This window comes from Nematostella vectensis, chromosome 10 (assembly GCF_932526225.1).
Source record: "Nematostella vectensis chromosome 10, jaNemVect1.1, whole genome shotgun sequence".
Lineage (NCBI taxonomy): Eukaryota > Metazoa > Cnidaria > Anthozoa > Actiniaria > Edwardsiidae > Nematostella > Nematostella vectensis.
Window position 1 is genome coordinate 15,131,513 of NC_064043.1, and position 13,424 is coordinate 15,144,936.

Below are 13,424 nucleotides of genomic sequence, written 5' to 3' on the forward strand. Positions count from 1 at the left end.
TTATATGAAATGTGAAATATATCTTGAGTATATGAAATCTGAAATATGCGGTCCGCCCAGTCCATTACCTGGTCTCCCCATTTCCAGTCAGGACCTCGCACCACGCGGGTTCCAATCTTCAACATCTTAGCCACCTCTGGTCCCGTCAGGGGTACAGTTGGGCGCTTCTTAGCAGCCTTCCCCTCATCAATGATTGCAGCAAGCGCTGCATCTTCCTCCTCCCCAGTATCGCACGGCCCAGCAAGGCGCATGATGGTCTGGGTCAAGCCTAACACTCCGGAGCTCAAAACGAGGCTGACGCCCCCAGCACTGTGATCAGCGGTCAGCATACCCAGGGCAGCCAATAGGAAACGAGCTACCGGTAGCGCACCAAGTGACAAGCCCCCGCGGTACTGGTCTGGCACTGGGTCGGACCTTCCCTCGCCTGCAACATCGAAAAGTGCGGGACTAAATTCAAAGAGGATACACGGTCCCCCGATAATTCAAGCTTGGATAACTTGAACACCGGCTAGCTCGAACGAATGTTTCATCCCCTAGATACTATCTGAGTCACTTCTTTTGGATAATTTAGGCAACATTTCATTTCACATTTCACAATTCACAATTCAGACCACGCGTTTATTAGTTTTTATTAGGACTACGCGTTTCCCTTACCCTTCTCGAAAGCCTGGCTGGCGTAGAAAACGGCTTGTCTCAGCATGTCGATAGACCATGTGTTGATCTTCGCAAAGGTTGTCTCCAAAACCACGCGGTCACATGGTGGCACCAGTTCGATATCAGCCAAACAGTGCTTTGCCGGCTCACTGGGAAGAATAAGCCAAATAGACTTTTGGTATCTTGAAGGATTGGGCCTTGTAAAAAATCAATAATTTTTCAAGACTTTTCAGAGCAAAACACGATTTTAAAGACGACTTAAAAAAACCCATTTGATTGGTAAAAATGTAACTAAATTTAACAGATGATACTTTCAACCCCCACTCTGCCCCGTCACAGATAGCTTAAATAGCCCTGTATGAATAGGTCTAACAAGGCAGTTCTCCCTGGCAATTCTAATTTAGCTTTACTTTCCATAAACTTATACTTACGTGAGAGCACCTTGGTAAAGTAACTATCCATAGTGGTTCGATCAACCACTTCTTTGTTATTGTTTATCATTGAAAATACAACGGTTTAATCGCAAGGAAACAACAAAATAACAAGAATGAACTCTGATATGTTATTGACGATATCTGATTAAAAATATCTTGTTTACCCGCTTGAATTACGCGATGGAAATGGATGCTTTGTGTGACTCGGCATTGAGCGGGAGCATAAAATGGCGGCGTGATTGGCCTTCTTTAAGGCGGCAATCACACCAGTTTACTGGTCACAAAAAAACGTAGCATAAAACATGTCAAAATACAACTAAGGTGAAACAATGTCAAATATACACGGACGAATTCGCACATGTAGGAAATTGCCCACAAAGCCAATCAGAGTCATCAGCAGGGCACAAAGAATAATGTGCGGCTTACAAGATCCAATTATTAGCTGTTGCTTTCTTGATTAACTTCATAAAGCAGTTCAGCAGTAAGTTAAGCAGTAATGCAGTTTTCCTGCATCATTCATACGCCATAGCAGCATCATTCATACGCCATAGCAGCAGTGAGTTTGTTAAAGCAGTGTGTTTAAAGACCTGACAAACGAACTGTTTAATTCATTTTATACTCGGACGTATTTAAGGACTTCACCTATTAACGGGCTATAAATTTTATCCACATTCGGGCTACTGTGTACACACATTGTTGCATTATACTCATTGTTTTCAACAATCGACAACGAAACGAATTCGCCTAGATCAGATGCCACCATGTCTCCTAAACCCAACTCTAGGCAAAATAGATAACTAGATAATTGAGGTTGGTGAAAGCGGGATTGGTGCACTAACCTTAGTGACGATCGAGAAGAGAGAAGTCCTTGCCATCCGCACAAGATGGCGTAGCGCACAGATGAGATCAGTTGGTCTTTAGCCACAAGAGAAAGAAGGCTTTCTGCACCATGCAGTCGACACCGCGCACGCTCAACCTAGCGAGGGGATGCATAATCGTTATCTACATCACGACAACAATAAAGACACCACCATCAATCATCATTATCATTACCATCATCATCATCATCACTTTGACTATCCCCGTTCAAAATAACACCATCACCGTTACCATCAACATCACCGTTACCATCAACATCGCCGTCGCCGCCACCGCCGCCACCACCACCACCACCATCACCACCACCATCACTATTACCATCATTAAAATTATTATACCATCACAATCACCATTAACATTATCATTACCATTACCGTTAACGTTATCATTACCATCACCACCACCATCTCACACTAACACTAAGCATCATCATCACCGCCAACTGTCAAAACATACCTGGTTCTCTAAGGACTTGTGTAGCATTTGTACGTCTATAGGCTCATCCGTTAGCACGAACTCCTTGATGTGCTTCATGAGGACTGTCTCAGCAGAGGAAGACATGAGGCGTTCTCTCAGCCACTTCACTTTACGCAAACTCGTAAGGGATGTGGTCCGGAGCGCCGGCAGATCCGCCTCCTGAAATCAAACACGCTTTTACCTAAACAACTTTTAAGTGTGTGTTTAAAAACACACAATCAAAATACATTTAACATCAAACACTTAACACAACAAGAACACATCACAACTTGAACACCACACTCTATATCAGAACACGATAACCCTTCATATCTCGTTTCCCTTTTGTGCTTACCTTTTTCTGTAGAGCTTTGTGAGCATCTTCCGCTGAATGTATTTTCTCGCCAGGAACCGCACCCATTTCAGTAGAGCCACGCTTCTCTGTAACCGTGGATTTATCCAAGCCCTGTAACGCAAAATATCACTGGCAATTTTCGCACTACCTCTATTCTAGCGCTGACTTTGCCGTAAAAATAGAAGCTCCGCGAACATTATTTTAATCAGGACTCAAGTGCGTGAGGTTTTATGTACTTATGCCATCGTGCTGGGGTTCTATATGCTTCTGTTAGTAAGTATTGCCGCATGTCTGGCTCAAGACAAGCGTTTACAAAGACCATCGACCACTCCTTTATTCCTTTACATTTCAGAAATACAACGGTCCATTTGCAAAAGAAAACCAACAAAATAACCATCCACAATTGAAGTCCAATACTTGAATGAAAGTATCTTCGTTACAAGATTGAATAAGCCGATGGAAACGGATGCTTTGTGCGACTTGGTAGTGAGCGGGATTGCTACATTGCAGCATCATAGGCGATTTGCGCTGCATGTGTACCTGCTGCATGTGTTTGTCCCGGATGATTTGTCCTGTACCTGCTGCATGTGTTTGTCCCGGATGATTTGCCCCGTACCTGCTGCATGTGTTTGTCCCGGATGATTTGTCCTGTACCTGCTGCATGTGTTTGTCCCGGATGATTTGCCCCGTACCTGCTGCATGTGTTTGTCCCGGATGATTTGCCCCGTACCTGCTGCATGTGTTTGTCCCGGATGATTTGCCCCATACCTGCTGCATGTGTTTGTCCCGGATGATTTGCCCCGTACCTGATGCATGTGTTTGTCCCGGATGATTTGCCCCGTACCTGATGCATGTGTTTGTCCCGGATGATTTGCCCCGTACCTGCTGCATGTGTTTGTCCCGGATGATTTGCCCCGTACCTGCTGCATGTGTTTGTCCCGGATGATTTGCCCCGTACCTGCTGCATGTGTTTGTCCCGGATGATTTCCCCCCTAACCTGCTGTATGTGTTTGTCCCGGATGATTTGCCCCGTACCTGATGTATGTGTTTGTCCCGGATGATTTCCCCCGGAGCTGCTGCATGTGTTTGTCCCGGATGATTTGCCCCGTACCTGATGTATGTGTTTGTCCCGGATGATTTGCCCCGCACCTGATGCATGTGTTTGTCCCGGATGATTTGTCCTGTACCTGCTGCATGTGTTTGTCCAGGATGATTTGCCCCGTACCTGCTGCATGTGTTTGTCCCGGATGATTTGCCCCGTACCTGCTACATGTGTTTGTCCCGGATGATTTGCCCCGTACCTGATGCATGTGTTTGTCCCGGATGATTTGCCCCGCACGTGATGCATGTGTTTGTCCCGGATGATTTGTCCTGTACCTGCTGCATGTGTTTGTCCAGGATGATTTGCTCCGTACCTGCTGCATGTGTTTGTCCCGGATGATTTGCCCCGCACATGCTGCATGTGTTTGTCCAGGATGATTTCCCCACTAACCTGCTGCATGTGTTTGTCCAGGATGATTTGCCCCGTACCTGCTGCAAGTGTTTGTCCCGGATGATTTGTCCTGTACCTGCTGCATGTGTTTGTCCAGGATGATTTCCCCACTAACCTGCTGCATGTGTTTGTCCAGGATGATTTGCCCCGTACCTGCTGCAAGTGTTTGTCCCGGATGATTTGTCCTGTACCTGCTGCATGTGTTTGTCCCGGATGATTTGCCCCGTACCTGCTGCATGTGTTTGTCCCGGATGATTTGCCCCGTACCTGCTGCATGTGTTTGTCCCGGATGATTTGCCCCGTACCTGCTGCATGTGTTTGTCCCGGATGATTTCCCCCCTAACCTGCTGCATGTGTTTGTCCCGGATGATTTGCCCCGTACCTGATGTATGTGTTTGTCCCGGATGATTTCCCCCGGAGCTGCTGCATGTGTTTGTCCCGGATGATTTGCCCCGTACCTGATGTATGTGTTTGTCCCGGATGATTTGCCCCGCACCTGATGCATGTGTTTGTCCCGGATGATTTGTCCTGTACCTGCTGCATGTGTTTGTCCAGGATGATTTGCCCCGTACCTGCTGCATGTGTTTGTCCCGGATGATTTGCCCCGTACCTGCTACATGTGTTTGTCCCGGATGATTTGCCCCGTACCTGCTGCATGTGTTTGTCCCGGATGATTTGCCCCGTACCTGATGCATGTGTTTGTCCCGGATGATTTGCCCCGCACGTGATGCATGTGTTTGTCCCGGATGATTTGTCCTGTACCTGCTGCATGTGTTTGTCCAGGATGATTTGCTCCGTACCTGCTGCATGTGTTTGTCCCGGATGATTTGCCCCGCACATGCTGCATGTGTTTGTCCAGGATGATTTCCCCACTAACCTGCTGCATGTGTTTGTCCAGGATGATTTGCCCCGTACCTGCTGCAAGTGTTTGTCCCGGATGATTTGTCCTGTACCTGCTGCATGTGTTTGTCCAGGATGATTTCCCCACTAACCTGCTGCATGTGTTTGTCCAGGATGATTTGCCCCGTACCTGCTGCAAGTGTTTGTCCCGGATGATTTGTCCTGTACCTGCTGCATGTGTTTGTCCCGGATGATTTGCCCCGTACCTGCTGCATGTGTTTGTCCCGGATGATTTGCCCCGTACCTGCTGCATGTGTTTGTCCCGGATGATTTGCCCCGTACCTGCTGCATGTGTTTGTCCCGGATGATTTCCCCCCTAACCTGCTGCATGTGTTTGTCCCGGATGATTTGCCCCGTACCTGATGTATGTGTTTGTCCCGGATGATTTCCCCCGGAGCTGCTGCATGTGTTTGTCCCGGATGATTTGCCCCGTACCTGATGTATGTGTTTGTCCCGGATGATTTGCCCCGCACCTGATGCATGTGTTTGTCCCGGATGATTTGTCCTGTACCTGCTGCATGTGTTTGTCCCGGATGATTTGCCCCGTACCTGATGCATGTGTTTGTCCCGGATGATTTGCCCCGCACGTGATGCATGTGTTTGTCCCGGATGATTTGTCCTGTACCTGCTGCATGTGTTTGTCCAGGATGATTTGCTCCGTACCTGCTGCATGTGTTTGTCCCGGATGATTTGCCCCGCACATGCTGCATGTGTTTGTCCAGGATGATTTCCCCACTAACCTGCTGCATGTGTTTGTCCAGGATGATTTGCCCCGTACCTGCTGCAAGTGTTTGTCCCGGATGATTTGTCCTGTACCTGCTGCATGTGTTTGTCCAGGATGATTTCCCCACTAACCTGCTGCATGTGTTTGTCCCGGATGATTTGCCCCGTACCTGCTGCATGTGTTTGTCCCGGATGATTTGCCCAGTACCTGATGCATGTGTTTGTCCCGGATGATTTGCCCCGTACCTGATGCATGTGTTTGTCCCGGATGATTTGCCCCGTACCTGCTGCATGTGTTTGTCCCGGATGATTTGCCCCGTACCTGCTGCATGTGTTTGTCCCGGATGATTTGCCGCACGATGCGTTTCCACCTGGTCGTGATGTTACGGATGTGCATACGACTGATGGTAGCTGCATCAGTGGAGACGGCGGGCCGAAGCACATTGAAAAGGAAGCGGCAGCGCTCTAGCGCCGGGAGGCACACCTCGTCGTAAGACCGGGACGACTCCTGCCGCGCCTGTATTAAGTGCCAGGTGTTAGGTAAATAACACTAGTGGTCTATTATCAATGCTGTATTCCGATTGGTCGGCCAACTAGCAGGCTATGAGTTATAGCCAGTCAGTAGCAAAAAGTGCTGGATGCCCAGCTGGATGGAAAGCACAGGTCGTGTAACGCTAACCTTGATGAGTGCGCACTTGGCTTGATGCACCACTTTGAGGACCTCGGACAAAGGCTTGTTAATGGTGATAGGTGTGAGTCCGGGACTTGGGCCTGGGCCGGACAAGTCTGGTAGAGAGGTGGATTTGAGGGCGTGGTCCTGCTGGTCAACTAGGCTGAGAGCGGTGCTTCCTGGTTTTACAGAAAAATACTCGCATTATAATAATGCACAAGCTTTATTAAACAGTTCACAAAATGTTTAGGATATTAGTGATGATAATGATACAGTATGTGGTCGTGTTGATGACAAAAAAGGTCGTGTTGATGACAAAAAAGGGATCTTAAGAAACGACGATGGCAACGTGGACGACGGTAGCAAACAATGGAATATGATTCAAAATTCAATAGCAGCACGTGAAAATGCATTCTGTCTGATAAATCTGAGCCGTTTTCTGCCAAACCATGACGTGAATACTCCAATATTTGTTTGCCTTATTTATCCTATTGCAACAAAATTGGAATGGCCAAGTGCTTACGCATTTTTTGACCTCGTCGTCTAAGCTGTCGTCGTCATCCTTGCTTAAGGTTCCTAATGATGCTGGTGGTAGTAGCTATGGCATGACATTGAAAAGGTTAACAGTGAATTGTGAGTGGATTGTGACACTGGAGGTGTTGGTGGCAAAAGTAGTAATTCAATCTTGACCACCACTTACCAACATCTAGTAGTAATATAATATTGACCACAACTTACCAACATCCAGTAGTAATATAATGTTGACCACCACTTACCAACATCAAATAGTAATATAATCTTGTTCACCACTTACCAACATTCCGTAATAATATAGTGTTGACCACCACTTACCAACATCCAGTAGTAATATAGTGTTGACCACCACTTACCAACATCAAATAGTAATATAGTGTTGACCACCACTTACCAACATCCAGTAGTATTATAATATTGACCACAACTTACCAACACCAAATAGTAATATAGTGTTGACCACAACTTACCAACATCCAGTAGTAATATAGTGTTGAACACAACTTACCAACATCCAGTAGTAATATATTGTTAACTACCACTTACCAACATCCAGTATTAATATAATGTTGACAACCACTGACCAACATCCAGTAGTAATATAATCTTGTTCACCACTTACCAACATCCAGTAGTAATATAATGTTGACCACCACTTACCAACATCCAGTATTAATATAATGTTGACCACCTCTTACCAACATCCAGTATTAATATAATGTTGACCACCACTTACCAACATCCAGTATTAATATAATGTTGACCACCACTGACCAACATCCAGTAGTAATATAAGGTTGACCACCACTGACCAACATCCAGTAGAAATATAATGTTGACTGACCAACATCCAGTAGTAATATAATGTTGACCACAACTTACCAACATTCAGTAGTAATATAATGTTGACCACCACTTACCAACATCAAATAGTAATATAATCTTGTTCACCACTTACCAACATTCTGTAGTAATATAGTGTTGACCACCACTTACCAACATCCAGTAGTAATATAATGTTGACCACCACTTACCAACATCCAGTATTAATATAATGTTGACCACCACTTACCAACATCCAGTATTAATATAATGTTGACCACCACTTACCAACATCCAGTACAAATATAGTGTTGACCACCACTTACCAACATCCAGTAGTAATATAGTGTTGATCACAACTTACCAACATCCAGTAGTAATATAGTATTGACCACTACTTACCAACATCCAGTAGTAATATAATGTTGACCACCACTTACCAACATCCAGTAGTAATATAGTGTTGACCACCACTTACCAACACCAGTAGTAATATAGTGTTGAACACTACTTACCAACATCCAGTAGTAATATAGTGTTGACCACCACTTACCAGCATCCAGTAGTATTATAATGTTGACCACCACTTACCAACACCAGTAGTAATATAGTGTTGACCACCACTTACCAACATCCAGTAGTAATATAATATTGACTGACCAAAATTTAGTTTTAATATAATGTTGACCACCACTTACCAACATCCAGTAGTAATATAATGTTGACCACCACTTACCAACATCAATTACAAATATAGTGTTGACCACCACTTACCAACATCCAGTAGTAATATAATGTTGACTGGCCAACATCCAGTAGTAATAAAATGTTGACCACCACTTACCAACATCCAGTAGTAATAAAATTTTGACCACCACTTACCAACATCCAGAAGTAATATATTGACCACCACTTACCAACATCGGAAGTAATATAATGTTGACCACCACTTACCAACATCCAGTAGTAATATTATATTGACCACCACTTACCAACATCCAGTAGTAATATTATATTGAACACAACTTACCAACATCCAGTAGTAATTTATTGATGACCAACACTTACCAACATCCAGTAGTAATATAATGTTGACCACCACTGACCAACATCCAGTAGTAATATAATGTTGACTGACCAACATCCAGTAGTAATATAATGTTGACTGACCAACATCCAGTAGTAATATAATGTTGACCACCACTTACCAACATCCAGTATTAATATAATGTTGACCACCACTTACCAACATCCAGTAGTAATATAATGTTGATCACAACTTACCAACATCCAGTAGTAATATAATGTTGACCACCACTTACCAACATCCAGTACAAATATAGTGTTGACCACCACTTACCAACATCCAGTAGTAATATAATGTTGACCACCACTTACCAACATCCAGTACAAATATAGAGTTGACCACCACTTACCAACATCCAGTAGTAATATAATGTTGATCACAACTTACCAACATCCAGTAGTAATATAATGTTGACCACCACTTACCAACATCCAGTACAAATATAGTGTTGACCACCACTTACCAACATCCAATACAAATATAGTGTTGACCACCACTTACCAACATCCAGTACAAATATAGTGTTGACCACCACTTACCAACATCCAGTAGTAATATAGTGTTGATCACAACTTACCAACATCCAGTAGTAATATAGTATTGACCACTACTTACCAGCATCGGTAGTAATAGTGTGGACCACCACTTACCAAGATCCTGGTGTTTCATGAGGCAGACCATGAGCAGTCTGCCAACCTTCTCAACAGGGTGATCCGCAGCAAACTCGATAGGCAGGACAAGTCGCTTTTGGCGGCAGTACCGCTCTACTATGGAGAGAAACTTGAGTGCGGTGGGATCCTCCACCTTGGTGTCGGACAGGGCCAGCAGGAAGGGCTTACATGGGTCGCCTGTGGAAGTTGGCTGGGTAAACTGCTCGATCTTCTCATCTTTGGAATCTTTATCTCGGCTCCTGGTAGGAGGAAAAGTCAGAATAACTTGATAATATAAGGCAAATGGAATGTGAAAAGCTAATTAGACAAGCAAGCAAGCCAATTTTTTCTCGTGTGAATAAAGAAGTTCATGGTCTAGCACACCTTGTGTGTTAAGATAGGTTGCTTTAAAGGCTAGCGCAATTTGAGTTACGAAAAGTTACTTCATAGTCTAGTATACTTTGTAAGTAAAGATAAATTGCTTTACAGTCTAGCGCACTTTGTGTGTGAAGATAAGTTGCTTGATTGTCTAGCGTACCTTTTCTTGTATGCCTGTTCTACAAAAGCAGGCTCCACGCCACCAGCAAAGAAGTCCGCTGACAGCCACTTATCATTCTCCTCTTCCTCGGGCGATACCGGCATGCTTTGCACGAGATGATGCGAATAAAGGCCGAGAAGCAGGCCGAGGGTTCGTTCAGAGTCGATCAGAGGTGACGATACGGTCAGCGCACTGTCTAAGGCGAATTCCTGCTCGGGCTGAAACAAAATGCATATTTAATTGATGTTAAGGCACTGTCTAAAGCGAACGCTGCTTTCTAAATTAATTCAGTATCCGTGAGCATCTGCGAGGTGAGGCTTTGTGCGTCTTATGTTATTGAGGTGTAATGCGAGCACAAGCAAGGAAAATGGATGGCAAAATCTGAGGAATTTCTGTGCCTCTGACGGTAAAGGACAAAAGAGTTTACAGGTATAATAGTGGGAAAATGTACTTGAGGTGAAGAGAGCTAAGCACGAACTTTTTTACAACGGTACTTTTCCACATCGATTCACATACAAGACAGTGCGGAAACAACATGGAGAGCTAAGCCCCCACATTTGTTTTATCATAGTGCTTTTCCCCATCGATACACATACAAGACAGTGTGAAGATTGTTGTGAATTTGTGTCACTTACCTCTACGAATGTACCGACAAGGTGATCCTGCATCATCATGCGAGCCTCATACGAATGATTCGCTTCTTCGAATGCCTTAGTTGCGTCACATGCTACAAGATGAAAAGGTTAATTATACTTTTATACATACTACAAGTTACGCTACATACTACAAGTTAAGCTCGAAACTACAAGTTACGCTACATACTACAAGGTACGCTACATACTACAAGGTACGCTACATACTACAAGTTACGATACATACTACAAGTTACGATACATACTACAAGGTACGCTACATACTGCAAGGTACGCTACACACTACAATGTACGCTACATACTACAAGGTACGATACATACTACAATGTACGCTACATACTACAAGTTACGATACATACTACAAGGTACGCTACATACTACAAGGTACGCTACATACTACAAGGTACGCTACATACTACAAGGTACGATACATACTACAAGTTACGCTACATACTACAAGTTACGCTACATACTACAAGGTACGCTACATACTACAAGGTACGCTAGGTACTCAAGGTAGGCTAGATACTACAAGTTACGCTAGATACTACAAGTTACGCTACATACTACAAGGTACGCTACATACTACAAGGTACGATACATACTACAAGTTACGCTACATACTACAAGGTACGATACATACTACAAGGTACGCTACATACTACAAGTTACGCTACATGCTACAAGGTACGATACATACTACAAGTTACGCTACATACTACAAGGTACGCTAGATACTACAAGGTACGCTACATACTACAAGGTACGCTAGATACTACAAGTTACGATACATACTACAATGTACGCTACATACTACAAGGTACGCTAGATACTACATGTTACGATACATACTACAATGTACGCTACATACTACAAGGTACGCTACATACTACAAGGTACGATACATACTACAAGGTACGATACATACTACAAGTTACGCTACATACTACAAGTTACGCTACATACTACAAGTTACGCTACATACTACAAGGTACGCTACATACTACAAGGTACGCTACATACTACAAGGTACGCCACATACTACAAGGTACGATACATACTACAAGGTACGATACAAACTACAAGGTACGATACATACTACAAGGTACGCTACATACTACAAGGTACGCTACATACTACAAGTTACGCTACATACTACAAGGTACGCTACATACTACAAGGTACAATACATACTACAATGTACGCTACATACTACAAGGTACGATACATACTACAAGTTACGCTACATACTACAAGGTACGCTACATACTACAAGGTACGCTACATACTACAAGGTACGCTACATACTACAAGGTACGCTACATACTACAAGTTACGCTACATACTACAAGGTACGCTACATACTACAAGGTACGCTACATACTACAATGTACGCTACATACTACAAGGTACAATACATACTACAATGTACGCTACATACTACAAGTTACGATACATACTACAAGGTACGATACATACTACAAGGTACGCTACATACTACAAGTTAAGCTACATACTACAAGTTACGCTACATACTACAAGGTACGATACATACTACAATGTACGCTACATACTACAAGTTACGCTACATACTACAAGGTACGCTACATACTACAAGTTACGCTACATACTACAAGGTACGCTACATACTACAAGGTACGCTACATACTACAAGTTACGCTACATACTACAAGGTACGCTACATACTACAAGTTACGCTACATACTACAATGTACGCTACATACTACAAGGTACGATACATACTACAAGGTACGATACATACTACAAGGTACGATACATACTACAAGGTATGATACATACTACAAGGTATGCTACATACTACAAGGTACGCTACATACTACAAGGTACGCTACATACTACAAGGTACGCGACATACTACAAGTTACGCTACATACTACAAGGTACGCTACATACTACAAGGTACGCTACATACTACAAGTTACGCTACATACTACAAGGTACGCTACATACTACAATGTACGCTACATACTACAAGGTATGCTACATACTACAAGGTACGCTACATACTACAAGGTACGCTACATACTACAAGTTACGCTACATACTACAAGGTACGCTACATACTACAAGGTACGCTACATACTACAAGGTACGATACATACTACAATGTACGATACATACTACAAGGTACGATACATACTACAATGTACGCTACATACTACAAGTTACGCTACATACTACAAGGTACGATACATACTACAAGGTACGCGACATACTACAAGTTACGCTACATACTACAAGGTACGCTACATACTACAAGGTACGCTACATACTACAAGTTACGCTACATACTACAAGGTACGCTACATACTACAATGTACGCTACATACTACAAGGTACGATACATACTACAAGGTACGATACATACTACAAGGTATGATACATACTACAAGGTATGCTAGAAGTTACGCTACATACTACGGTTGGCTTTTGCATGAGTGATTGACAAGTCTGATCCATCAATACTGCAATACCGCCAATAGGTCACGTGACTAACCCAAAATACTGCTATACGCTATATGGGTAGAATGTCGC

General features: G+C 43.5%; 1 protein-coding gene across 5 annotated transcripts in view; it reads right to left on the reverse strand.

Annotated features, from left to right (window-relative positions):
- LOC5508703 (E3 ubiquitin-protein ligase HERC2) overlaps nt 1-13,424 on the reverse strand; it is a 67,928-nt gene that overhangs the window by 36,176 nt on the left and 18,328 nt on the right. For all 5 annotated transcript variants that reach the window (XM_048733275.1, XM_048733276.1, XM_048733274.1 and 2 more), the window contains 10 exons: nt 10,830-10,921; nt 10,195-10,412; nt 9,657-9,916; nt 6,573-6,742; nt 6,216-6,410; nt 2,779-2,889; nt 2,424-2,603; nt 1,928-2,064; nt 655-803; nt 69-424 (listed from right to left, as the gene is read on the reverse strand). In XM_048733275.1, the coding sequence (XP_048589232.1) occupies nt 69-424; nt 655-803; nt 1,928-2,064; nt 2,424-2,603; nt 2,779-2,889; nt 6,216-6,410; nt 6,573-6,742; nt 9,657-9,916; nt 10,195-10,412; nt 10,830-10,921 (1,868 nt within the window). The remainder of the gene's footprint in view (nt 1-68; nt 425-654; nt 804-1,927; nt 2,065-2,423; nt 2,604-2,778; nt 2,890-6,215; nt 6,411-6,572; nt 6,743-9,656; nt 9,917-10,194; nt 10,413-10,829; nt 10,922-13,424) is intronic.